The 24,288-nt window shown below is 50.4% G+C and overlaps 1 protein-coding gene across 1 annotated transcript in view; it reads left to right on the top strand.

Annotated features, from left to right (window-relative positions):
- The window catches only part of Ccdc12 (coiled-coil domain containing 12), a 53,983-nt gene extending 38,054 nt beyond the window's left edge, over nt 1–15,929 (top strand). Inside the window, exons 3-7 of the mRNA XM_075964449.1 lie at nt 11,257–11,336; nt 12,414–12,475; nt 12,647–12,681; nt 15,431–15,507; nt 15,589–15,929. Of these exons, the coding sequence (XP_075820564.1) occupies nt 11,257–11,336; nt 12,414–12,475; nt 12,647–12,681; nt 15,431–15,507; nt 15,589–15,671 (337 nt within the window). The 3' untranslated portion in view covers nt 15,672–15,929. The remainder of the gene's footprint in view (nt 1–11,256; nt 11,337–12,413; nt 12,476–12,646; nt 12,682–15,430; nt 15,508–15,588) is intronic.
- The last annotated feature ends 8,359 nt before the right edge of the window (nt 15,930–24,288 follow it).

Genomic DNA, 24,288 nt, shown 5'->3' with positions numbered 1-24,288 from the left:
CAAAGAAAAGAAAACGACTTGCTGGCATTTTTTATTAGAATTTCGTTGACTCAGTGGATCAGAAATTCTTTTTATTTCTTTTCTAGAATAACTCTTGTCTAATCCCCCCTACAAACAAACCTCTAGCAGGAAAGAGTGAACCCCAAGGTCATCAGGCTCAGGCCAGGCTTGTGGGGGCAGTGGGGGGGGGTGCCTCTGGCCCCCAGAGGTCACTATGCTTTCTCTCCTGTTCCAGCCAGCCTCCTTGTGGCTAACCCTGCTGGGACATCTGGGGTTTACCATGGAGGCAGTCATCCCCAGGGCCCCTGCTTACTGCAGAGGTTTTGCTGGAAAACTGGCCTGAAAAAAGTGGTCTCTTGTCAGCTACCTTTGCTTCCTGAAGGCAAGCCCTCCCTGCTAGGCGCCTCCAGGCTCCACCTTGTAGAGGGTCTGTTGTAGTGGTTCCTAACCTGTGGGTCATGAACCCATTGGGGAAGGGGTGTCAAAGACCCTTTCACTGAGATCATATATCAGATATTTCCTTACAGTTCGTAAATAGTAGCAGTAGTCATGAAGTAGCAGTTGAAATAATTTTATGGCTAGGTCACTACAACATGAGGAACTGTATTAAAGGGTCACAGCATTAGGAAGGTTGAGAACCATTGGTCTATGAAGGATAGGGGAGGCACAGAATACTATATCTGACACAGGAGTACACCATGCCGAATGCCTAAACAAGTAAGTCCCAACAGCTTCCCAGCACCTTTGGATTCTGGTCCTTGTTGGATGCTGTGCTAGGACTCAAATCCCCGGCTCTGCTCACTCTACCATTGAACTGTATTCCCCACCCCTGGATCCAACAGATCTCAGTGGTTTTCCCCTTGGAGTTAGTGATCCACATTAGGGAGGACACTAGGCCGCTGCTCTGCCTTCCCCAGGGTGGAAAAGGTGGTCCCTAGTACCATGTGTGTTTGACTCTTGAAGACAGTGATCCTGCCCTGCTGAGACCCAGCCCCAGGCTAGGTGCCTTTAGTCTGGCAAATGCTTTTGCATGTCAGTCCCAGGGTCCTTGCACCAAGGTGTGTCTTGGTGACCACAAGGGCTACTCCCACCTTCAGACTACAGGTACCCTGTCACTAAGCAATGGGATGGCTCTGGTTCTCTTCTCTCACCAACGCTACAACCTGGAAACAGCATGCAGTATCCCGTTTTCTGACTTAATTCTCAGGAGCAGGCTGGGAATTGAGAAGAATAAATTAAGAAAGGACTTGTTTAAGACCAGCGGTGAAGCTGACTCACCTGTGACCTGCAGTGGGCGTGTGTAGGAAGAGTGTGGGAGCTTCGCTGGGGCCTTCCCTTTCTGTTTGAAAAAAAAAAAAATCCTATCTTATGTGTCACGATCTTCGGTGTTTTCAGAGTCGCTGAGATCTTCTGGCCTCTCCAGCTGGGTGTGGTGTATAGGTGGGGTAACCGCAGTCAGGCAGGTGAAGTCACTTGGCTAAAACCTCCCAACTGAAAGGCAGTAGGACTGACTCTGGGCCCCTCCCTGCATCCTATCTCATGCATAGGGTGGGAACAGTGAGCTCACGCAGGCTTCTGTGTCACCAGTGAGAAAATGAAGACGCCCTGCCCTCTGCCTAGTCCCCAGGTTGGACGTGATCCTGCCCCACCCTCCTGACTTTCAGTGCTACTCCGCATAGGAACAAATCCAGATCCTGTTCCGCATCCTCTTGGTTGAAGTCAAGGGTAGACTAAAGGATGCAGCAGTCCTATAAAGAATCAGTCAGGCATCTGCAGGCCAGGGCAGCCTGCTGGGTGAGCACCACTCCTTCCCGCAGTGTTCTGTGGAGTAAGGAGCACTGGACTTTGCAGGCTTTTCCTTGTATTCCTGTTGCCTGACTTCTTTTTGGGGAGACCTGATCAAACAGCTAAGGCACCAGTGACAACAGAGCAAGTGTTCAACCCTAGCCCAGCGTGCTGAACCTGCCCCTGTGGGTGAGAGAGTCTTAAAGGAGCCTGGGTGACCCCACAACAATTGTGTCACTGACTAGGCCCACCCCAGCATGGTGGCCTCCCCATAGCTGCACAGATGAAGTTTCCCATCCACCTTCTGTGCACTGTAGCACTATCAGGACTGTGTGCTGCTGGCCGGAGTATATCCAGCTGGGAGGGGACTCAGGAAGTGTTGTCTGGACTCTCAGGTGAGAGAATATTGACCCTCCCCATGAGGACCATCAACAGGTACCATCTTAAGGGCTTCTTGGGGGTCACAACTGCTCTGCTTAAGATATAATGGCTGTTATGGGAGACAGCATATCCACAATAGCTCCAACCATTTGGGCTTCAAGTAGCCCTTGTGCCAGCTCTCATCTGTGAGCCCTCTGCAAAATAAGCCCTCAACCTTATTTCTCTTCATCTTTGTCTTCGTCTTCCTCCTCCTCCTCTTCCTCCTTCTTTTTGTTTGTTTGTTAGCTTTTTGTTTGGGGGCTGTTCTGGAACTTGCTGTGTTTAGTCCTAGACCAGGCTGGTCTTGAACTCAGAGATCGCCTGCCTCTGCCTCCCACATCCAGCCTTATTTCTCCTCTTAAATTTAAATATATGTGTGTATACACTCTCTCTCTCTCTCTCTCTCTCTCTCTCTCTCTCTCTCTCTCTCTCTCTCTCTTGCTTTGTTTTGGGGCTTTTGAGACATTTCGTAGCCTTGGCTTGTTCTTGCTATGTAATCACAGTGACCTCAGACTCCAAGAGTCCTCTTGTGTGAACTTACAGGTATGTGCCATTTTACCTGGATTTAAATTTAAATTGCTGTTCAAGTATACATACAATTTTTTTAATTGTAGAAAATACAGATTAATGGGCAACTTATCGTGTCTCTCAATACAAAAGGGCCGAGTAGTAGATTAGGGAGCTCTTACATAGCCAAGCTGTAGTTTGATCCCAGCACTGAAAAATAAAGAGGATAGATTGACACATTTGTGCATGTCCTATTGTTTTATAAATGTTTATATAGAATATTTTGACTTGATACAGAAAAATAAATTTCCTATGATGTCTTAATACTTCTAAGTACTGATTTATTTGTTAGCCCTTGATTTTAATATATCTGCTGTTTCAGAGGAACTATGAATGTATAAATGTGTGTGTCTGGGGATCAAACTCTATACTATCCTGTTAGGTAAGAAGACTCTCACTGAACAACATCTCCAACCTGTTTTTCTTTCTTTTTTTTTTAAGATTTATTTTTATTTTATGTGATGAAGATTTTGCCTACATGTATATATGTATATGCACCACATGCATGCAGTTCCAAGAAGGTCAAATGAGGACGTCAGATTCTCCTAGAACTGGAGTTACAACAGTTGTAGGTGCTGGGAACCAAGCCTGGGTCCTCTGTAAGAGTGGCAAGTGTTCTTATCCACTAACCCATCTCTTGTGCCTCTTTCTAATTCTTTTTTTTTTAAGATTTATTTATTTTATATACAATGTTCTGTCTGCATGTCTGCCTACACTCCAGATCTCATTACAGATGGTTATGAGCCACCATGTGGTTGCTGGGAATTGAACTCAGGACTTCTGGAAGGAAAGTCAGTGCTCCTAACCTCTGAGCCATCTCTCCAGCCCTCTTTCTAATTCTTTAAATACCCGTTAGCTGTGGGCTTTCAGTGAGATGGGTAGAGAATTTAGCTAGTCAGTAAGAGAATGAGGGTGAAGTTCTGTATGGTGGTGCTCACTGGGCAGAGTCTGGCTGAACCAGTGACTAGCCTGGAATAGCTGCTGGCTCTTTATGAACCATCCTTGGGTACTGTGTGCGCACCTGTAATCCTAGCACTCAGGGAGCTAAGGCAGAAGGTTGGGAGATTTCAAAGCCTGTAATTTGGGAAGACAGCTGTAGGCTGTCTCCTCTGCCTAGGAGTGACAGACACCACCACTGGCTCTTGTAAAGTTCCATTGCCTATCATGTAGCCACTTAATAATGTTCTGAAGGAAAGCATTAAGCACCAGTGGCAGAAAACATCCCTTTGTTTCCTGTTTGCCGTGTCCATCTTCTGATCTCATCTTGTATGTCACCTGTTCTGATTTTGGGAGGCCCTTTACAAGCGGCACTGTGATCACACCATCCTGAACTGGAAGGGTGGTAGTCTGCCTCCCAGCTGTTGCTTCTATTGCTTCCAGACACATCTGTGGAGGACATTTTGTTTCACTTGCCACTGTGGGTGGGTTACTGTTTGAATAGTGATCTTCCTAGGGTGGGATCGTGGGTCAAGGGTTTGGATATTCTCAGTCAGCCTTGAGAGTACTATCTAAGATCGTTGCCTCTGCCTGTATTTCTGTGGTTCAGCAGGGTCTGTGGTCTCCAAGGCTTTGTTATTTATTTATATAGAGAGGGGTGTGAGGGGGCCTTGGAGCTGGGGGTATCTCTGTACTTTAGAGATTAAAAACGAGAGCCTTGAAGCTAGAGAGATGGCGCAGGAGGTCAGAGCACTTGTTGCTTTTCCAGGTGACTGGAGTTCTGTCCCCAGCACTTAGGCCGAGAAACTCACAACCCTCTGTAACTTCTGCTCTCGGTGTCCAAGCGCCGTCCTCTGACTCCTGAAGACATCCTCACTTACATTACATACATTCACACGCACACATTCACACGCACACACACACACGCACACACACATTCACACGCACGCACACACACACACACACAAGTTAAATTTTTTTTTTTTTTAACGAAAGCTTTCTGTGGTCAGAATTGCTGTGTTGTCTCTGGGCATTGCTGACCTCTGGAACCCTGCAGGCTCATCCTGGCTTTGCCATTCCTATTACTTTCTATTATTGTGAGCAGAAATTTATCCTGTTTCTTACTGGCTTCTGAGGGGAACTGGATGATCAGGGGGACCAAGGTGGCCTACTGAGGGCAGCCTTGACCTGTAAGCTTGCCATGAGGATTGGCTGACCCCGTCTTGGCCTCCTTCTACAAGGGTCATGGCAGTGGGTAAGTGTGAAGTACCCTCAGGACCTGTGGGGAGAGAAGAGGGACTAATGCCCAACAGTAGGCAGAAAGCATAGATGCTTGTTTGCCAATGGTAAGATTGGATCAGGTACATAATCTCAAAGTTTCCTTTCATTTTTGAGTTTACAGTCTACAAAGAACATTGACCTTCTCTAACTGCTTCCTGGCACATAGGAACTGTGAAAATAAAACACCCTGGGGTGTTTTAGGAGTGATTTCCCTTGAATCTCCAGGCTAGCCCCTGCAACTGGCCTGGAGGAAGAGCTTGCCGTGGTCACTGAGCCTGCCTCAGCACCATTCAGATCTTCTAGATACCGGGGGAGGAGATAGGAGAAGTGGATACAAATGCTGCCTGTTTTAGAAATGGACTCGATAGCTTGGACATTGCCCTGTGGCTTGGCCATAAAGATTTGTAGACATTACTTAGAAGTAGGCCGTTGTGACCTAGCCACATTCCTACTTTGTATCTATGGGACACAGTGGCTTCTTAGCTTACTTCCTTCTGGTTGTACTCTTCTTTGGTTATTAAGTGCCTCTTAAAAAGTAAAGCTCTTCCCCAAGCACCCCATGAATTCCTTTCTCCTCCTGGAGGCAGCATAGGCTGAGTGCCAGAGCTTGTCGGGCAGAGCCTAAAGCCACATGGGTGTAGCTTCCCCACCGTGAAGGGAGGGGAACACATGTAGGGCAAAGAGGAACTCAGAGAGGAGGTGGTTAGTGTCACCTTAGGGTAGGGACATTAGGGGAAGGAGCTAGAGACCAAGGGGGGTTGTTAAGGGAGACCTGAACCATGTGAAACTTAGGGAAACTTAGACTTAGGGGAAGAACCAGAACCCCTGGACCAGAGAGAGTGGAGAGGCACTGGGGTGGCCTTTTTGTCTGTTTTGTCTGTAGGGAAATTATCAAGGCTCAGCTCAGGCACAGGCTGCCAAAGGAGAGGGGCCTTGTGGGAAGTTGAGTGCATGCGGCACAGGGACGTTAGAAGCTCGGGGCTCACTGGTCTCTTGCTGTGCACCTCAGACCTACTGCTGTGGACCTTCCCTGCCATGGTCCACCGTCCTGGACCAGCCTCACCTCACTCCTGCTGCCTCTTCCTTTCTTGTGTCCTGTAATCCGCTTACTTGGCTGGTTGTCTAAAGTAACCAGGTTACTGATTACTTCAGAAATTTTGGAAATTATAGAAAAGCAAGAATAGTTTTAAGAATCTCGCACAGATGTAAGCATGTGATCCTGTGAATTTCCCATCCCACAGGCAGCCCTCCTTTGCAGCCGTCCTTCCCAGTGCTGATGGAATGACCGACCTCAGTACTGCAGCTGTCTGGGTACAGCTTTAGACATTGCTCTGAGGGATTCTTGCGTTTCAGCATTGGAATAGATTAAAGGAACACCAGGAAATAACACACACACACACACACACACACACACACACGGTTCTAAGTTGAGAGTCACTTCTAGGGCTGGCAACTTAGCTCTCTCCATGGGTAGAGCATTGCTGGGTAGACACATCCTTCCCAGTAGGTCTATCTCTACACACCATTATCCCTTACACCATTGGCCAGTTTATAGCCTTCGTTTACTTTGCTCTTTGTGTGGTGTGTCTTGGCATTCATTCTAAAAAGGCCATAGAGAGTGTCCTCATTGTTCCTTTGACCTTGTGACATTCTTCCATTGGTCCAGTGTGAGGATCTGAGGAAGCCTTAAGAGAATGTGTAAAGAGCCAGTGAAGCTCAGATTGTTGACATGGATGTGACCATGGCAAGGATCAAAGCCTCAGACTCATAGGCATGGCAGAGCCTTCTCCAGGTGAGGCTGAGAGGGATAGCAAAGCTTTTCTCTGATCCCAACTGGGACTACAAATGTAGGCAGCTGTATACAAACTAGGAGCTGCAGCTCCTTCCTCCCTGGTGTCTACAGCAGCCCCACCTCATTAGCTCACTGCTCCCCACCAGCTGTGCGCAATGAGCACACAGGTTCTAGACTGTGCAGTGCGAGCATGCACGGTCCACCTTTCCCAGCTTTTCTGTGTCTGTCCTTCCTTCATTCCCTGATACCCCTAGTCAGGTCACACCCCGGTTATATGGGACATGGCAGCACAGAGCCAGGATTCATGTGACACACTTCCTCCCCTAGAAGCGGAGGTGGCTCCAGCAAGGGGCTCTAACAGGACTCTGGCTTCTTCTGTTCTCTTCAAACAGAGGCTGGTTCTCCTCTGGCCTGGCTCTCCCACACCTTTACCTTCTGCTACGTGAAAGCTGGGATTTGGGGATCACCCCACTTCCTGTGAACTCTTGCCCTGATAATTTGTCTCAGGAGTAGGAAGGATCCATGGAGCTGGACCCATCTTCTCCTTTTCCTGTGCAGGCTCCAGCCCTAGGCAGCTTCATACCCAGGTCCCAGCAGAAAGGTCTGTGGTGACCAGGAAGATAAGCCCAGCTCCTACTGGCCCAGTTTCCAGAGCTCACTAACTGGTAGCAAGCTGGTGGAGACTAGGCAAACGGGAGCCGCGCACGGGTAGAAAGGGGAAAGAGGCCCTAAGAGGCCCTTTGATTGTCCTCAGCTCCTAGGAAAGTGTCCTGGTGACCCTGCTACCCTGTGAGCAACACAAAGACCATTTTCTGTCTGCTGCGTTCGCCAGCTGGGAAGGATACTAAGAGGCCTCAGCAGGCCAGGCCTGTGTGTGCTGGGTGGCCTGTTGCCAGCTGCATACAAGGCTTTGTCCCTTGTGCTGTGGGTTTCCTTTGTTTTTGTCCCGCCAGGTGGAGCTCTCAGGGCCAAAGAGCTTCTGAGCAGAAGCATGGAGATGAGATGTCTGTTCTAGAGGACCCTGCTGTAGTCAGTTAGGATGACTTCAGCCTTTCACACCCGACCTCTGGGCATCCACGTGGATACTAATGGTTTTCCATGTCTCAAAAGCATCAAAACCAAGATTTGGGCCCAGGTCACACTATTAAGATCCAGGACTAGACCCCCCCCTTTCCCCAGCAGCTACTTATTCTATGGAGGGGCGAGGGAGTCCGAACCAGCAGTTGGCTCCCATGATCCCCAGAAGAATGGCCTCCCCGTGTGAGTGCAGGCAGCTCAGCATTTCCTAGCCCACTAAGAAAGTGGTAGGTGGTGGCTCGCCTTGCTAATCTGGCGGGCACGTGGTCCCACCACACCCAGTCTTTAGAAAGAAGGCTGCTCAGCTGTCAAAGGAACTTGCTTTTGGAGAGCCTGGTCTGGCATTTTACCTGTTGTCCCTTTTCTGTCACCTATTCTGTTAATGTAGTCTCCATTCCCCCCCCTTTGTGTGTGTGTGTGTGTGTGTGTGTGTCTTTCCTAGGGAGGACAGCATGCTTTCTTAACAAGTGTCCTAAAAAGTAGTTTATTAAAATGTAGTAGTTGTCTTCTATTTCCTGTCCCATGTAAGCCTCAGGACATTCAGGTACCATGCCCTTTGGACTAGCCTCTTGTATTATATTTTATTTGTTTGTTTGAGATATAATCTCACTTTGTAGCCCAGGCTAGCCTTGAACCCACAATCCATCCTCCTCTTACTAAGTCCTGGGATTATAGGTGAACAAGATCACACCTGCTTTATATTTTAATTTTGCTTTGCTTTGCTCTACTTTGGCAGGGTGGGGGTTGTTTGTTCTGTTTAAGAAAGGGGTCTTGCTGTATTGCTGAGACTTGCTAGAATTCATCTTCCCACCTCAGCCTGCTAAATGTTGAGATTACAGGCCTGCACCTCCATGCCCACACTTCATTGCCTGTATTTCTGTTCCTCCTTGTTCTCAGTGAACTGTGGGTGTTATGCACAGTAATTCTGGAGTCATCTGAGGTTCTGGATTGCTCCTTTTCCTCCGGAGAGAATTTATGTCTTTCTCACCAGCAGCTGCTCTAGCAGTTCCCTGACCCACCCTTTGGAGACCGATGGAGTTCCAGTTCCATTGCACGCCCTGCTGAGGGGAACCCACCTGCCCTGGTGTCTTTCAGGTTGCTTCTAGCTCTGGCAGAGTCACGTGCTGCAGGTCCACCCATTCTTAGGATGGAGTCACAACGAAAAGCCCACCCAGGGCTTTGCCAGGGCCCTGCTCGTCCTTGGCCCCACTACATTCTTCTGTCTCCCACCTGAGATTGCAGCAGGAAGCTCATCTTTGCAGACCCCACTTAAGAGATGCCCGTGGCAGGCAGGCCCTTGTCCTGCAGTTCTTATCTCTGCCTGCAGCTCCTGCAATCCTGTCACCTTGGCGCTTCTCCAAGGCCAGTCAGTAGATGTTTAAACTGGGTCTCCAGTCAGGTTTGTTAAGTTGTTTGTGGAAAAGGGAATTAAATCTTAGAAAAGTCTCCAGCACAATCCAGTGCTCCTTCCCCGAGACTCCTGCCCTTGTCAGTGGGCCAGGGCAGCTAGTCAGTCTGCCTAAAGAGGGCCTCTTCCTTTGCCCTCAGAGTGAGTCAGGTGAGGGCTTGAACCCAGCTTGATGGAGCCAGGCACACAGCACAGCCTCCATAGTCATTGACGTGGAATCCGAGGCCCCAAATGGGTCCTTTCACAGTGAAGGCCTAGATTGACTGCTCTCGAGTGGTGCACGTCCACACCCTCAGGGCTTACTCCACTACTGGAGCTGGGAAGTAGGCACAGGGCTGCAGCTCTCTTTCTGCTGTGACTTTTCCCTCCCGTCCTGGGCTCCCCATCATCCCGGTGACCTCCTGAAGACCTGGGGCTGCAGATGGAGCTTCTTGCTGCAGACTCCCTTCTTCTGACTAATCATGGAACCTGGATCTAGTTGTGGGGTTTGGGGTTTTTGTTTCCTTCCTTTCAGTAATCCCTGCCATTTTCTTCCCACACCCAGTTTCTCTTCCTCTTTTTCCCCACCCCATAGTGAACTAAAGCCATGGTAGCAAATAGGCTCCGCTCTCTCACTGTGTGCCTCAGTGACCTGCTGCTTACCGCAGGCTTGAGCAGGCATAGGGAACAGGGACAGGGTACCTCTGCGAGTGTGGGACGGGCCATGTGGGTACTGGTACTCCCCAGGGCCTTGGCAGGAGGGAGGAAGTGGTATGTTGGTATGTGAGCTGGGAGCAGGGCACAGGTGAAGCTCCAAGTTCACAGCGTTGTCCTTAGTTGTGTGACCACAGGTGTCACGCTCCTCACTGTAGAATGGCTTGCCCTTTCTGGGACCTAGGCAGAGGTCTCACAGTTGGAAGGCTGTCTGAAAACCCAGAACTTTCTGTGGGGCCAGAGTTCAAGGCCCCACAATAGAGTGGGGAAAACAGGCGTTATTTGTGCCTCTCTGGCCTAGGAGTCTGTCTGCTATCTACATCTCCCCATCACTAAGCTCAGAGGCCCCATTGGAATTCTCACCTTGCTGTCCTGTGGGGTAGCCAGGGCCCCCTCTTCCTAGGGACAGTATTCTGTATGTGATTGGGGTGTGATGAGCTGCTGAACTGGGAGGTAGCCTGCAGAGAGATAAAAGGCCTGGGTTTGGGCTCCTACTGGGTGATTGGCCCCTGAGACTCCACACCCCTAGGTTTGGGTTTCCCTAACTGCATTCAAAAGACCTTTCAAGGCATGAGCTTCGTAGGTCTCACCAGCATGCAGAGTGAACCATGGCTTCCCAGCCTTGTGTATGTTGTGCCTGTCCCCATGGCATTTGTGGGCCACTGTCATCAGGTGTGGAGGGGATCAACCTAGTGTCTTCTGCAGTCTGGTCCCATCCACTATAGCCTCAGGCCCAGAAGCCACCCCTGGAATCTTTGTCTATCATACTGCCTTTGTTTGTCGCACACACATATATTTAGGTCACTCAGCCACACGCCCTTGGCCCAGTACACACAAGACCCTTTCCACTAAAGGTGCTAGACTATGTGACATACCCTGGCTCCAGGACACGAAGGCTCTGCCAAAGATGGCTGGGCTTGCAGCGCTAGTGTGGAAGGCTGTCTCTTTTAGGAGTGACTCAACCCACGAGCTTTGGCATAGACTTGTTCTCAGATGTGCAGTCACTGCTGTGTGACCTCAGGACAATGGCATAGTCTCTGACCTTTAGCCCCCATAACTGTCGAATGGTAATTTCAAAGAGTAGTTCAGGAGATACTAGTGAATGTTCCTAGTCATCCTGGCCCCAGCTCCTGGAATATGGGGGGGTGGCTGATGCTTAAGTTCTGTTCCTCCCTTCACTCGGCCCTCTCTAGATAAATAGGAGGAGCACTGGAACTTGTAAGCTGTGGGAAGCAAATGAGCAGCACCCACCCCACCCACTGCTGTACTGAAGGACTGCTGTGCTCCACTCTCACAGGGGTCTCAGGCTTCGCAACTATGTCCCGGAGGATGAGGACCTGAAGAGGAGGAGGGTCCCCCAGGCCAAACCAGTTGCAGGTACGTGGGCTGCCCTTTCCTCCCTATGTCTTGTCAACCTCAGAGAAGGGCTGCCTGTCCCGGAGACAGGGCTCCTGGGACACTCGCAAACCTCAGCGCCCACAAAGGGGCCCTGAGGGCAGGAAAGAGGCCCCTTGCACTTCCCATCCTGGAGGGATGACGAGTAGAAGTGACCTGGGGTCCTTGGGCAGCAGGGCAAGGTGATGAGTCCTGTGCCCCTGGGGAGAGGAGCAGAATAAGAGACCCCAAAAGAAGCTGGTTAGACACTTGAACAGCCAGCAGCACAAAGGCCAGCAAGGGGCTCAGCTCAGGTTTTGCTGCTGCCATAATGCAGGGTGAGAGCCTGGTCACAGCAGCAGAATCCTCCTTTGTCCTGAAGCCTCTGCTTGTGTCTGGTTGTTTTAAGACAGGCTCTCACGTGGAGCTCACAGATCCACCTCATCAGAAACTCAGACGTTTCCATTTGTTTCTTGCTGGTCCGCTTCTCACCTGGCAGAGCGGTGGCAGGGTGTGAGAGGGATGAGGAACTGCCCCTTCCCTCCGCCAGGAGGCCACCCAGGACTTCTGTCTGGCAGGAGAATGAAGGGACAGAAGGACATGTCCTTGGTGACAGGGCTGAAGGCAACCCAGAGCCGGTGGTTGTTAGTGTTTCTGGCATCTGTCCTCAGGAGCCACCCAGAGGCATAATGACTTGGTGGAGGCAGGAGGTGCCTGTCAGTGAGTCCCCGAGGTGGGATGGGAGGAGAGGCCACCAGACCCTGGCCAGGAGGGACCCACAGGAAACCCTTATAGCCTTCACTTTTAATGCCACACTTCCCGTGTACACAGGAACCTCCCATTCCACTGTTGGACCTTGTCCATTTCAGCTGTAGGCCACTGCTGTCCCTTTCTGGGCCGTGAGGTCTGCCTTCAGCCTGGGAAACCAGGTCTCTTCCAGAGTTGGGACTGAGTGGGGGCCTAGGAGAGAGGGAAGAGCAAGAAACTGGGGTTCTTCCCCCTCCCTGGGGCCACTTAGGCTGATCACTGCCGAACAGCAGGTCCTTTCCAGCAGATCTGTGTTGTTCTTGCACCCTCTAGTGGAAGAGAAGGTGAAGGAGCAACTAGAGGCTGCCAAGCCAGAGCCTGTCATTGAGGAAGTGGTGAGTACCTGGGTGGTCCCCTCCCTGGCTGTGTAGCTTCCTCCTCTAGACGTCTCTGTTCCCACCCTGCTTCCTTCCTTGCCTGTCTTCATTTTTCCACCTCTGTGCCCTGTCTCTCCACTCCCCTGAGGGTGGGCCTTGATCCTGATGAGTTGTCTCCTGTCTCCCTAGGATCTGGCTAACCTGGCACCCCGGAAACCTGATTGGTAAGTGTTATCCATGCAGGCTCTTTGGGGGATGGTGGTGCTTGTTGTATGTCATAGGCCCCTACTGGGAGGACAGCCAAGGACAGGCAAGGGGACAAGCAGTGCAGGCCTAGGTCTGTACAGATCAGACATATGGGCTAAGTAGAGCCTGACTGACGGCAGAGGCCCGCGGTATGAACGCAGCTGTCCCTTCAAGCCTTCTGCAGGGGTGGAACCCACCTGCTCTGGGGGCCCCATCTGAGCAGTGCATGCTTGTGCTCAGGAGAGCACAGTGAAAATGGATGGACAAGCAGACATGGGTTTGTGTCTCTGTTTTGACTGTAAAATAGGGTACCCAATCTCTTCAGGTCTAGAAGCCTGCAAGGTGTAGGTGGATTTTTCTTTGGGTTGCCCGTTCCCAAAAAATGACATGGAAGTTTATTATTAATTATGAAAGCTCGACCTTAGCTTAGGCTTCTTTCTTGCTAGCTCTTACAATTTAGATGAACCCATTTCTACTAATCTGTGTGCTGTCATGTGGCTCGTGATTTTTACATCTCCTCCTGCACGTCCTACTTCCTTTGTTCTTCTTCCCTGAGACCTCTCTGTCCCCAGCAGTCCCGCCTAACCTCTTCCGGTCTAACTATTGGCCATTCAGCTCTTTGTGAAACCAGCCACAGTGACACATCTTCAACAGTGGAAAGGAACACTCTGCAATATTTCCCCCTTTTTATCTAAAAGAAAAGGTTTTAACTCAAGCATAATAAAACTATAAACAGTAAGAACAATTATCAGGTAAGAATTACATTTTAATTGTAATTAGTGTCCAATCCATTTGTATTTGGCAAATTCAGAGAAAACACTCCATTATCTATCCTCTCTTGATGAGTCCAAAGTTTTGTACCCAATTTACTTTCTATCATGACTAAGGGAAACTATAACTATCTGATAATCCCATCAAAGACCCAAGACCCCTAAATGATGACAAACATCCATAATCTACCAAATGACCAATAACAATCCACTCCAACTTTTGAGAAGGTGAGTGTTGTGTTCTCTAGACCGCTTCCTGTTGTCTGTGGGTGACAGCATCTTTAGGGAACCTGAGAAAGTTGAGATAATGGTCAGGACCTGGGAAAACTAGCCATAACATTTGTTGTCCAGTCTCTGTGCAATGGGAAAGTGCAAGGCTTACCTGAAGTCCTGGCTGGAGTAGTCTGTGAGAGGCTGGACCACCTCAGCCAGCATCCTTCCCTGAAGTCCTGGCTGGAGTAGTCTGTGAGAGGCTGGACCATCTCAGCTAGCATCCTTCCCTGAAGTCCTGGCTGGAGTAGTCTGTGAGAGGCTGGACCACCTCAGCCAGCATCCTTCCCTGAAGTCCTGGCTGGAGTAGTCTGTGAGAGGCTGGACCACCTCAGCCAGCATCCTTCCCTGAAGTCCTGGCTAGAGTAGTCTGTGAGAGGCTGGACCATCTCAGCCAGCATCCTTCCCTGAAGTCCTGGCTGGAGTAGTCTGTGAGAGGCTGGACCACCTCAGCCAGCATCCTTCCCTGAAGTCCTGGCTAGAGTAGTCTGTGAGAGGCTGGACCATCTCAGCCAGCATCCTTGAAGCTATAGAACTCTGAGGAAACTGCAACAGAGGCACTCTGAGAAGTTGGTTCAGTTGGGCCACCCTTTTCTTGTTTTTTGTTTGTTTGTTTTTTTGAGACAGGGTTTCTCTGTAGCTTTGGAGTCTGTCTTGGAACTAGCTCTTGTAGACCAGGCTGGCCTCGAACTCATAGAGATCCACCTGTCTCTGCCTCCCGAGTGCTGGGATTAAAGGCGTGCATCACCACTGCCCAGCGGGCCACTCCTTTTCATTGGTGTCTGGTCCCCTTGCTCTGAAAACACACAAACTTTCAAGCACATATCTGGGCCATCAGCTCAAAAATATGACCTAGAGACTTATTATTAATTATGGGAGCTTGGCCTTAGCCTAGGCTTGTTTTTAACTAGGTCTTATAACTTACATTAACCCGTTTCTATTAATCTACGTGCTGTCACGTTTCTCCTGCAGGTCCTGTTTCCTATGTGCCTGGCTGGCGGCTCTGCCTTTCTTCTTCCCTGAGACCTCTCTGTCCCCAGAAGTCCACCTAGCCTCTTCCTGAATCCCTATTGGCCATTCAGCTCTTTATTAAACCAGTCACAGTGACACATCTTCACACAGTGTGAAGGAACTTTCCACAACAGCAAGGCCCTCCGACTGAGCTGAGAAAGGGAGGGAGGTGCTGTAGACTCTAGCATGTTTCTCTGTGCCTCGGGCCAGCGGTCAACGCTGTTCTTTTTGCCTGCAGATTCATGTAGATACAGAACCTACTACAGCGCTTTAATTTGATGAAAGAGGCATGAGGTGTGTGTTGTAGGAACTGCAGAACCAGAGAACTCAGGCTGAATTCATGGGCACATCTGGAGGTCCCAGGAGTGGGAGGGTGGCTGTGGCAGCTGGCTCGGCAAGTTGCTCCCTGATGCTGACTTAGGGTACATAGCAGGCCGTTTTGTCTCAGCCCTCTACCTCAGCTGGGTTTGTAGTGCACATTCCCTTAGCTTAGTTATTAGCTCAGTGGACCCAGAAAGAATGGTGGCTCTTGAGGACCCAGAAGAACAGAGAAGTCCATCTTCCCAGGGCAGCCCCTCAGACATCTGAGGATATAAATAATTAAAGCGTTGCAGGAAGATCCCAGGGCCACACATGCAAGCCCTTAGCTTCCCAATTCCCCTCTTCCCTGTTCCAGGGATCTCAAGAGAGATGTGGCCAAGAAGCTGGAGAAGCTAGAAAAGCGGACCCAGAGAGCCATCGCAGAGCTGATCCGTAAGTGCTGGCCCGCGGGGTCCTGCCCCCAGGTGGTGACTTAGCACAGGGCCTCTTAACGCTTGTTCACTCCCCATTCAGGTGAACGCCTCAAAGGCCAAGAAGACAGCCTGGCTTCTGCAGTGGACGCCACCACTGGACAAGAGGCCTGTGACTCTGACTGAGGTGTTCTCCATGTCCCATCTGCCCAGCACCCATGTCCCGCGGGAAGATGGTCTTAGCCAGGGGTGGGTTTAGGCTGGCCAGCACTTCCAGGTCTCAAGAACTAAGCTAGCCCAGTCAAGTCTCAACCTCTTTGAGATGAGGCCAGCTCATCCCCAGGGCATCCACCACTGTGAGTGTTTCAGAGCTGAGGTCTGTACATATGTGTGTATATTGAGCTTTTTTTTTAACTTCTGGAAATAGAGACAAGTAAACTCCCATGTGGTAGAGGCCTGTCGTCATTTCCTGTTTGCTAGGTTCTCTGGGTTTGAACTCTTAGAATGCAGAGGTGATGCTCAATGTGCTTATTACCCCTGGGTTGGGCCAGCTTTGCTGAGGCTGGAGGTGTGGGTAGGGGCCAGGGCTGGCCTGCTGGCTCCAAGTCTCTAGTCAGAGTACAGTCAGAAAGGCTGTACAGAACTCTTGGGTCTTCTTAGGACCTCCCAGACCTCCCCCACACCGCCCTAAGCCTTGCAGTAATGTATAGGAACGCTGGAGAGACTCCCATAGAGGTCATCTGGACCCTCCCTGTGTGAGAGGGAAGAGGGTGGGCTCCCACAGATTTCCACATAGAACCACTGATAACTTGAGGCCACCACACTGCTTCCCCTGATTCTTCCCTGCTCCCAGCAGTGCAGCTCTTTCCTCTTCCAGTCAGAGCTCTAGGCCCCCTGACAGGAGTTCATTCTTTGTAATCCCCGCATTTAAGAGTCTGGGCAGGAGTTAAAAGACTGCCAGGGCTACACGGTGGGGCCCAGCTTAGAAAAAAAAAGTCTGTGGGTGTGCACTTCCATTGTCAGTGTTGGCTTAGTGTGCACAAAGCCCTGGATTCACTGCGGTTACCACGTGAAGCAGGTGTACGTAACACCCTGCACTTGGATGGAGAGCAAGAGGATTGATTGGTTCAGTGTCATCCTCAGCTTCAGAGTGAGTACAGGGCCATCTGGACTATATGAGACTGTCTCAGAAGAGGGAGGAGGAAGAGGCAGTAGGATGGCTCCACAGGTAGAGGAACTTCCCACTGAACCTGATGACCCAGAATCCTATTATGGAGTTGATTCTCCTGCTAACCGTCCTCTGACATCTAAGCTTACAAGGGCATGCAGCTGCTGCTGGTGGGGGGGGGGGGGGAGATGTTCCAGAATGCATGGCACACACAAATCTCACTTTAAAAATTTTGGTTTATTGTATTGAGACTGGGTTTCTCTGTATAGCCTTGGCTATCCTGGTATTTGCTCTGTAGACCAGGCTGGCCTCCAACTCAGATCCACCTGCTTCTGCCTCCCAAGTGCTGGGACTAAAGGTGTGTGCCACATGTCCAACCCTCATTTTAAAAATGTAAAGTCTAGTACCCAAAAGAGTGGCCAATAATCCAGCAGTGGGTAGACTGGAATTCATCTTTTGGTGTTTTGCCTGCATCTATGCCTGGTTCCCATGGAAGCCAGAAGAGGGCAGCAGACCCTTGGAACTGGAGTTACAGGTTATAAGCAAAGGGAGATTTTTTTAAAATTTGTATTTATTTTTATTTTCTGTGCATTGGTGTTTAGCCTGCATGTATGTTTTATGTGAGAGTGGAACGGGAGTTACAGACAGCAGCAAGCTACCATGTGGGTGCTGGGAATTGAACACGGGCCTCTGGAAGAGCAGTCAGTGTTCTTAACCGCTGACCATCTCTCCAGCCTTGCAAAGGGAGATGTATAGTCAAGGAAGCTGAAACAGTAGGCCTAAAATGAGTCTGTTTTATTATCAGAGAAATAAGGGGGCCCACACCCTATAACTCAACAAGAATTAGATGTAAAAACTAATTAGAAATCTTGAAAATTTTTCTCAGAATGGTATTACACACCTGTAATCCCAGGTCTCTTAGATTGAGGCAGGACATTGAGGCCAGTTTGGGCTGTAGGGAGATGGTGTCTCAGAAGAGAAAAGCCTTACGCCAGATTGAAAGAAAAGGGACCTGCAGAGCTCTGACGAGCACAATGGCTGGAGTAACCAGCGCAATGGCTGGAGTAACAGCGCAATGGAGACTTGCAAGCACAGCGTACTTAGCTAGGTGGGGTGCTGGGTGTGCGCACGGTCGTGGCGGATAATGAGACCGCTTCCAAAAGTTGCCTGCGTTTACTCTGACCCTTAGTGTCCTGGTGAACTTTTCCATGTCTACACCAGGAGATAGGCCAGGAATGTTCACAGAAGCATACCACATGCGTGCACACTTGAAGCCATCAGGGATGTGAGTCCCTTTTGTGTGACCCCCCCAGCCCCCTGCTTTACTTTCTCCTAGTGGCATCTGCGCTCACCTCAAGTCCCATCCACCACACTCTTTTACTTCTCGTTGGTCATTAATGTATCAGGGCTCCTGCAAGCTGCAGGGATGTCACGAGGCAAGGGTCGTGAGGGTGATTTAAGCTAGGCACTTTGCCCGTGACTGAAAGAAGGCAACCAGCAGTGCTTGCTCCGGGATGTGGGAGAAACAGCAAATAAACCGGCGTCTTTTGGAAAGATCAGTAAGGCTGACTGTTGAGCAAGACTGACAAGACATTTTAAGTACCAGGAATGAGAGTGTCATAATTCATAGGCATCAAAGTGCAAAAGTATATTATATACTTAAAAGTCTAACCAAGGGCTGGTGCGATGGTTCAGAGAGCAAAAGCACAGAGGTGGAAGAACCGACTCCACAAAGTTGGCATCTGGCATGTGCACCCCCAGTGCACACACATGAGGTGAAGGCTTTTTTTTTTAAACATGTTTATTTTTTGCCTGCACATTTATCTCTGCACCACATATGTGCCTGGTGCCTGACAAGGCCAGGAGAAGGTATCAGATCCACTGCCCCTGGAGTTACAGATGGTTGTGAGCCCCAATGTGGGTGCTGAAAATTGAACTGGGTCTTGTGAAAGAACAGCTTAACCACTAGCCATCTCTCCAGCCCCTAAGATTTATTTAAAAACAGAACAAAAGCCTTGTTTAGTGGCTTATACCAATAGTCTCATCACTCCGGAGGGAGGCTAAGGCAGAAAGATTGCTGTGAGTTCAAGGCCAGCCAGAACTGTACATGAGCTCTAAGTCAGCCTGAGCTAGTGTAAAACCTTGTCTCACGGGGAGAGTGGGGGGATAATGGAACCATTGAGTGCTCAGCAGCTGAAGGTGGTTGCCATCAATCCTGACAACCTGGCCTTACCCTGGGGACCCACATGGTAGAAGAGAACTGACTCCCTCCCAATAGTTTGTCCTCTGACTGCCACACACTCTCATGGTACACCAGAGCACTTACACACACACACACACACACACACACACACACACACACACACACACACACACACACACACTTCAAATTACAAAAGCTAAAGGCCACTTTTCCCAGATCCTCCAGTGCCCCACAAGAAGCTTCGCTGCGAAGAAGAAACAGAAAGGATGAGACTTCATGTCACCAGGGCTTGTAATTCCCCAGTTTCTCACATGGCCACTGGGTGGCAGCAGGAGACACCAGACTGGCTGCCTAAAGCATCTTCGCACCGCCTGTTCTCCCTGTGGCCGCCAACATAGCAGGACACGCCACCACATGAAGCACTCCTTCCTTTCCCATGGGCCTGTGTCCCCTGTTAAGTAGCTGGGTGTCAGAGATGATCTAGACTGGGATTCAGGTAATCTGAACCCAGAACAATGGTGACCATGTCCTGGGGAGGGCAGGTTCCAGGGACCAAGCAGGTCAGTTTAAGAAGTCTTCAAGTGTCCCTAACGACAAATTCATCCCTGCCAGGCTCACCAATCTTGCTTCTCCTTGAGCTGGGGAGTCAACTTCATGTATGGTGTGTGTGTATGTGTGTGTGTTTGAGCCCTGGAGATAGGCACTTTGCGAAAACCTGACTGGGGAAGGGCATCTTGCCCGTGTACAGACTGACTTGGCATCCTCTCACCTTTGCTTGAACACACTGCTTACTGTTAACCCAGTGGAGCAGTGAGCTTGCCTACCAGATGGCTCTTAGTTGGCAGAACTAGGCAGTCCACAGAGTATGTGGGAGGACATGCTGGATCCTGGGCTATTCCTCTAGTCTCAGACCTGGCCTTGGGTTCACGCAGCTGTGGACAGACGGGGTATCCGAGCTGAGTTTCCTAGCCAGCCTGCCTCTTCCGTATGTATTTCTGGTTTTCTTTAAAAGTTCCCATTACTCAGGCCTTCAGTGGGCACCGAGACAGAAATAAACCCCACAAGGCATCCCAGCCAGAAGCTGGGAATCCGATTCTCCCTCAAAGGGCGGAAGAGGCCCCTGTGCAGAGTATGCCAGACCACAATGGCCCACACACTCCACATGGCCATGAATATGCCCCCCCTCCATGCACACACACACATGCATAGCCTTACATACATTTCCCACACACACTGGCTTCATACATGTACATATATAAGCCTTCATGCACATGCAAGCATTCAGGTTTGCCTCACATAGAAGGACCCATACCTTTTGTAGGTTTGTCGTATGCACACATACACTCAGGCACACAGTCCCTAAAAGCCTAACATCTAGTAGTGACCACACACTCTGGGTCCCAAACCCAGCCATTCTCAAGGTAATGATGGGCAAGAGAAGCAAGGCTGAAGAGGCTGAAGGAGGAGGCTGGCCCTGTGCAGCTTAGGAGGAGAGTGGCCTCATGGGAATCCTGGTCTAGGTCTGCCAGGGCTTCTGAATTTTTAAGAGAAGCTGGAAAGCTGAATTTTTATGTGAAATACCCTGATTTTTAAATGTTGGCTCAAGATGTTGAAAATACTGGGAGAGCCAAACCAAACATGTCTAAGAGCCAAATTCCACCCACAGGCGGCATTCGCAGACCACGGGTGTACACACAAACACACACACACACAAAGATCACACGTACACAGACACGCATACAAACAAAAAGTCATTGGTACAGTCTCCTAGATGCTCCAGAAGACACAGACATGTACAAAGACACACAGACAGATAGAAACATGATATAAATATACACTGGCACACATTCAAACACAGAGGTATACGTGCCAATAGAACCACAAGCAGACACAAGTACAAATAAATACACAAGTTTGCGCAGACCTACAAATATACATAGAAATCCATGCACAATGCAGCCTTCTATCGTAGTGGTCTTGCTGTGGCACACAGTGTAACACCATGGCCTTTGGACAAAAACTACTGTGTGGTCCACACCATTACCCTTTGACTCAAATGCTGAAGAGTCTGGGTCAGGTTGACTTGGATGAACAAGTGCTTCATATGACTGGCAGAGGTGTTCTGGCAAAAGGCCTCCTCCGACTGGCCTTTACAGGAAGTGATTGGATCCACAGACATTGATGAAGGGGTGGGTCTGGGCTGGCCGAGAGCCTACCTCATGTCCCAGAACCTATCCTCCAGCCTGGCCTTAATGCTTCCCCTGCCTACATGACAGTGAAGTTGAAGCAGGAAGCTGTGAATGATTCCCCCTTGCATCCTGAAAGGTTGCCTGTTTGCCCATGGCAGGAAGATGAGAACCCTGTCCAGGTAGCTGAAGCTTAGCCTGGGGACAGACTTTCCTGGGGTCAGGAAAACTGAGCAGGGCCTGACCTCCAAGGAGCCGAGGCTCACAAAGGGTAGTAGGTGACCCAGGGTAACACAGTATGCACACAGCCAGCCAGGGCCCAGGCCCCTGCTGGACTCCATAGCCCCTTTCCCCTCTACCTCTCTTGGCCAGTGGGACCAGCCCCACCAAACCAAGTGTTATTTCGGTTTACTGGGGTAGCTTCAGGCTGGGATCGTTCTGTGATTGCCGAGAAGGCATCAAGGACAAGGAGAGAGCAGGACCCAACCTGGTTGTGCTGAAGTCACACCACAAGCCCCATATCCCTGTTCCCCAGAGCCAGTGACCTCTCAGGATTCTGGATCAGGACTGTCGCTTCACAGATAGTCGGCAGGACTGAGTTCCCTCAGACCCCTGGATGGGGTCAATCCCTCTTGAACCTCCAGAGAACTCAGCACCCTCCCCTGGTCTATCCCTCTGTCACCTCCTTGGGGTGAGGACTGGAAACTGGACTACTATGGCCTGCCCACTGCAGCTTGCAGGCCAAGGGTGCGCAGCAATAGAATTTGTAGTCCCATGATTCCATTCTGAGCTGGCAACTATAGGCTTAGCCCCACATGAGACTTCCCTTAGAGTGGACCTAACTCCTTTTTGTTGTTTTGTTTTTCGAGACCAGGTTTCTCTGTAGCTTTGGAGCCTGTCCTGAAGTTAGCTCTTGTAGCCTTGAACTCCCAGAGATCCGCCTGCCTCTGTCTCCCATGGGTTGGAATTAAAGGTGTGCGCCACCACTGCCCTGTAATTGCTCAGGATCTTAGCAATGCTCTCCCAGCTGGTGCTGAGGAGATGGGACCCACAGAGAGGTAGAACCTCTTGGCAGGCTCCAAGCAGGTGAGAGTTGGACCTGGCCACCATGCTGACCAGATCTGGCCAGTGGATTCTGTGAGGTACCTGGATAACAGACTATGGAAGCAGTGGACAGGGGTCTCCTGATGCCCTCCTCCTTGTCTACTCACTGACTAGCCCTGGTTCTGTTTATGTGTTCCTTGTGGCTTGGCTGGGCTGCGGGACCTTGCAGGGAGAAATAACCACCTGGCTCCAGTGGCTGTTCAAGACAAACAGGGCCCTGACCATCTGCCAGGCCCGCTGAGGGCTCCCACGTCTGCCAACACCTGGACAGTCCAGGTGGGACTTGGGGGCCTCTGAGTGAGGGCCAGAGGTTCCCAGTCCAGAGTCAGAGAACTGGTCTTGGGCTGATGTGCGGGGGCCAGTTCTGTCCTAGACATCCAGCCGGGGCAAGTGCTACTCAGCCTAAGGGTAAAGCAGCCATTCCTGTCCTGAGTACAAATATCCTGAGGAGGAGACCAGGCTCTGCTGAAGAGGTGTCAGCTGAATGTGGGCAGTCTGGTGTGACCTGGGTGCATAACGCAAGATGGAATCTTAGGGCATCCAACCCCTTTGTAAAGGAAAACGGCAGCCCTATCTTGGGGACCCAAATGAAGATAACCGAGTGGGGAAGGTAACAGCTTGGCCAGGGGGTACTATCCAGATGTTTTCAGGTAACTGGGCCCAATGGCCTTCTGACAGTGGCCCAATATCCAGATGGCTTCTAGATTCAGTAGACAGAGTAAATAGCCTTGAAGGCTCACTGTCTGGAAGTCCTGGAACTCTGAGACGACAGGCTAGTGTGGACCCTGTATAGAGGTGACACAAACCCCAGCAAGGGGAATGAGGTCTTGTCCTGCTGAGGACTCCTTCCCCAGCCAGTGCGTCATCCAGGGTCTTTGGTGGTGCTATTACTATCTTCTGACCTGCTCTCCTGCCTCCTCAGACCTTAGGTTCTTCTTCTAGAATGTCAAGTGACTCCAACTCAGCCTGGCTCAGCAGCTCTTGCGGACCCGGCCTGTGCATCACCATCCACACTACACAGTGCTCCTCTAGAAGCCTTGGATGGTCATGTGACCTGCTGGCCATCAAGAACGGCAGATGGGCTTAGCGTAGGAGTGCTCAGTTAAATGCCCACACCACCCAGTGCTTGAGTTAGATGGCTTGGCCTGGGGCAGACCGGGCGGGTGGGGGGGGGGGGGAGTCTGGAGGAAAAGCATTATGGTTTGAGCTGGCGAAGGGAGGATTTGATGGGAGCACCATTGGGAGACACAGTGAGCAAGGTATAGGTATATAGCCTGTGTCAGGCCTTTTGAGGGCCCACACATGGTTCAAAGCTGGATTAGGAGGTCCCAGAGGATGAGGGCGTGGGTATGGAGGTGTCAGGTGGGGAAACTGAGCAAATGCTGTGTCCTTAGTGTAGGTATAAGTAGGTCTAGTCTTATAGACCTGCATGCCAGCTAACCTTAGGGCCTCAACTCCTACCTTCTGGAGCCAGGGCAGAGACAGCCTGACTTCCACTCACTGGCCAGGGTACTGTTCCTGCAACCTCCTGGTGGCTGGAGGTCTATCCCTTCCATTCTGGGAGCTGCAGTCATGCATGGAGGACTCCCTGGGTGGCTACCAGATGGGAAAGGTTCACCTGGTGGCAGAGCCTCAGGCCTGAGTTTGGGCCCTGGTGGACAGTGATTTGGGCTAGTAGTTAGGGGAGCTGTTCTAAAGAAGCCTGACTCCACATGTGTTCATGACAACAGGGGAAAGCTGGCTGTTCCCACATAGGTCCACCTGGCTGTGATGATCCCTGCAGACTTGAACCTTTCTGGGCAGTGGTTTTTTTGTTTGTTTGTTTGCTTATTTGTTGTTTTTGTTTGTTTTGGTTTTTTAACACAGGGTTTCTTTGTAGCTTTGGAGCCTGTCCTAGAAATAGCTCTTGTAGACCAGGCTGGCCTCAGAGATCCTCTTGCCTCTGCCTCCGAGTGCTGGAATTAAAGGCATGCACCACCACCGCCCAGCTGCTTGTTTTTAAGACAGGGTCTCATGTACCCCAGGCTGCCTTCTACCTTGACCTACACAGCCAAGAATGTCCTTGACTCTCTGAGAACTGGGATTTGGGTGCACCTAGTTTATAAGGTGCTGGAGTGGAACCTAGGGCTTCGTGAATGCCAG

Source organism: Microtus pennsylvanicus, chromosome 3 (genome assembly GCF_037038515.1).
Source record: "Microtus pennsylvanicus isolate mMicPen1 chromosome 3, mMicPen1.hap1, whole genome shotgun sequence".
Taxonomy (NCBI): domain Eukaryota; kingdom Metazoa; phylum Chordata; class Mammalia; order Rodentia; family Cricetidae; genus Microtus; species Microtus pennsylvanicus.
The sequence above is the reverse complement of the archived record's forward strand: the minus strand, read 5'-3'. Positions and strand labels throughout refer to the sequence as shown.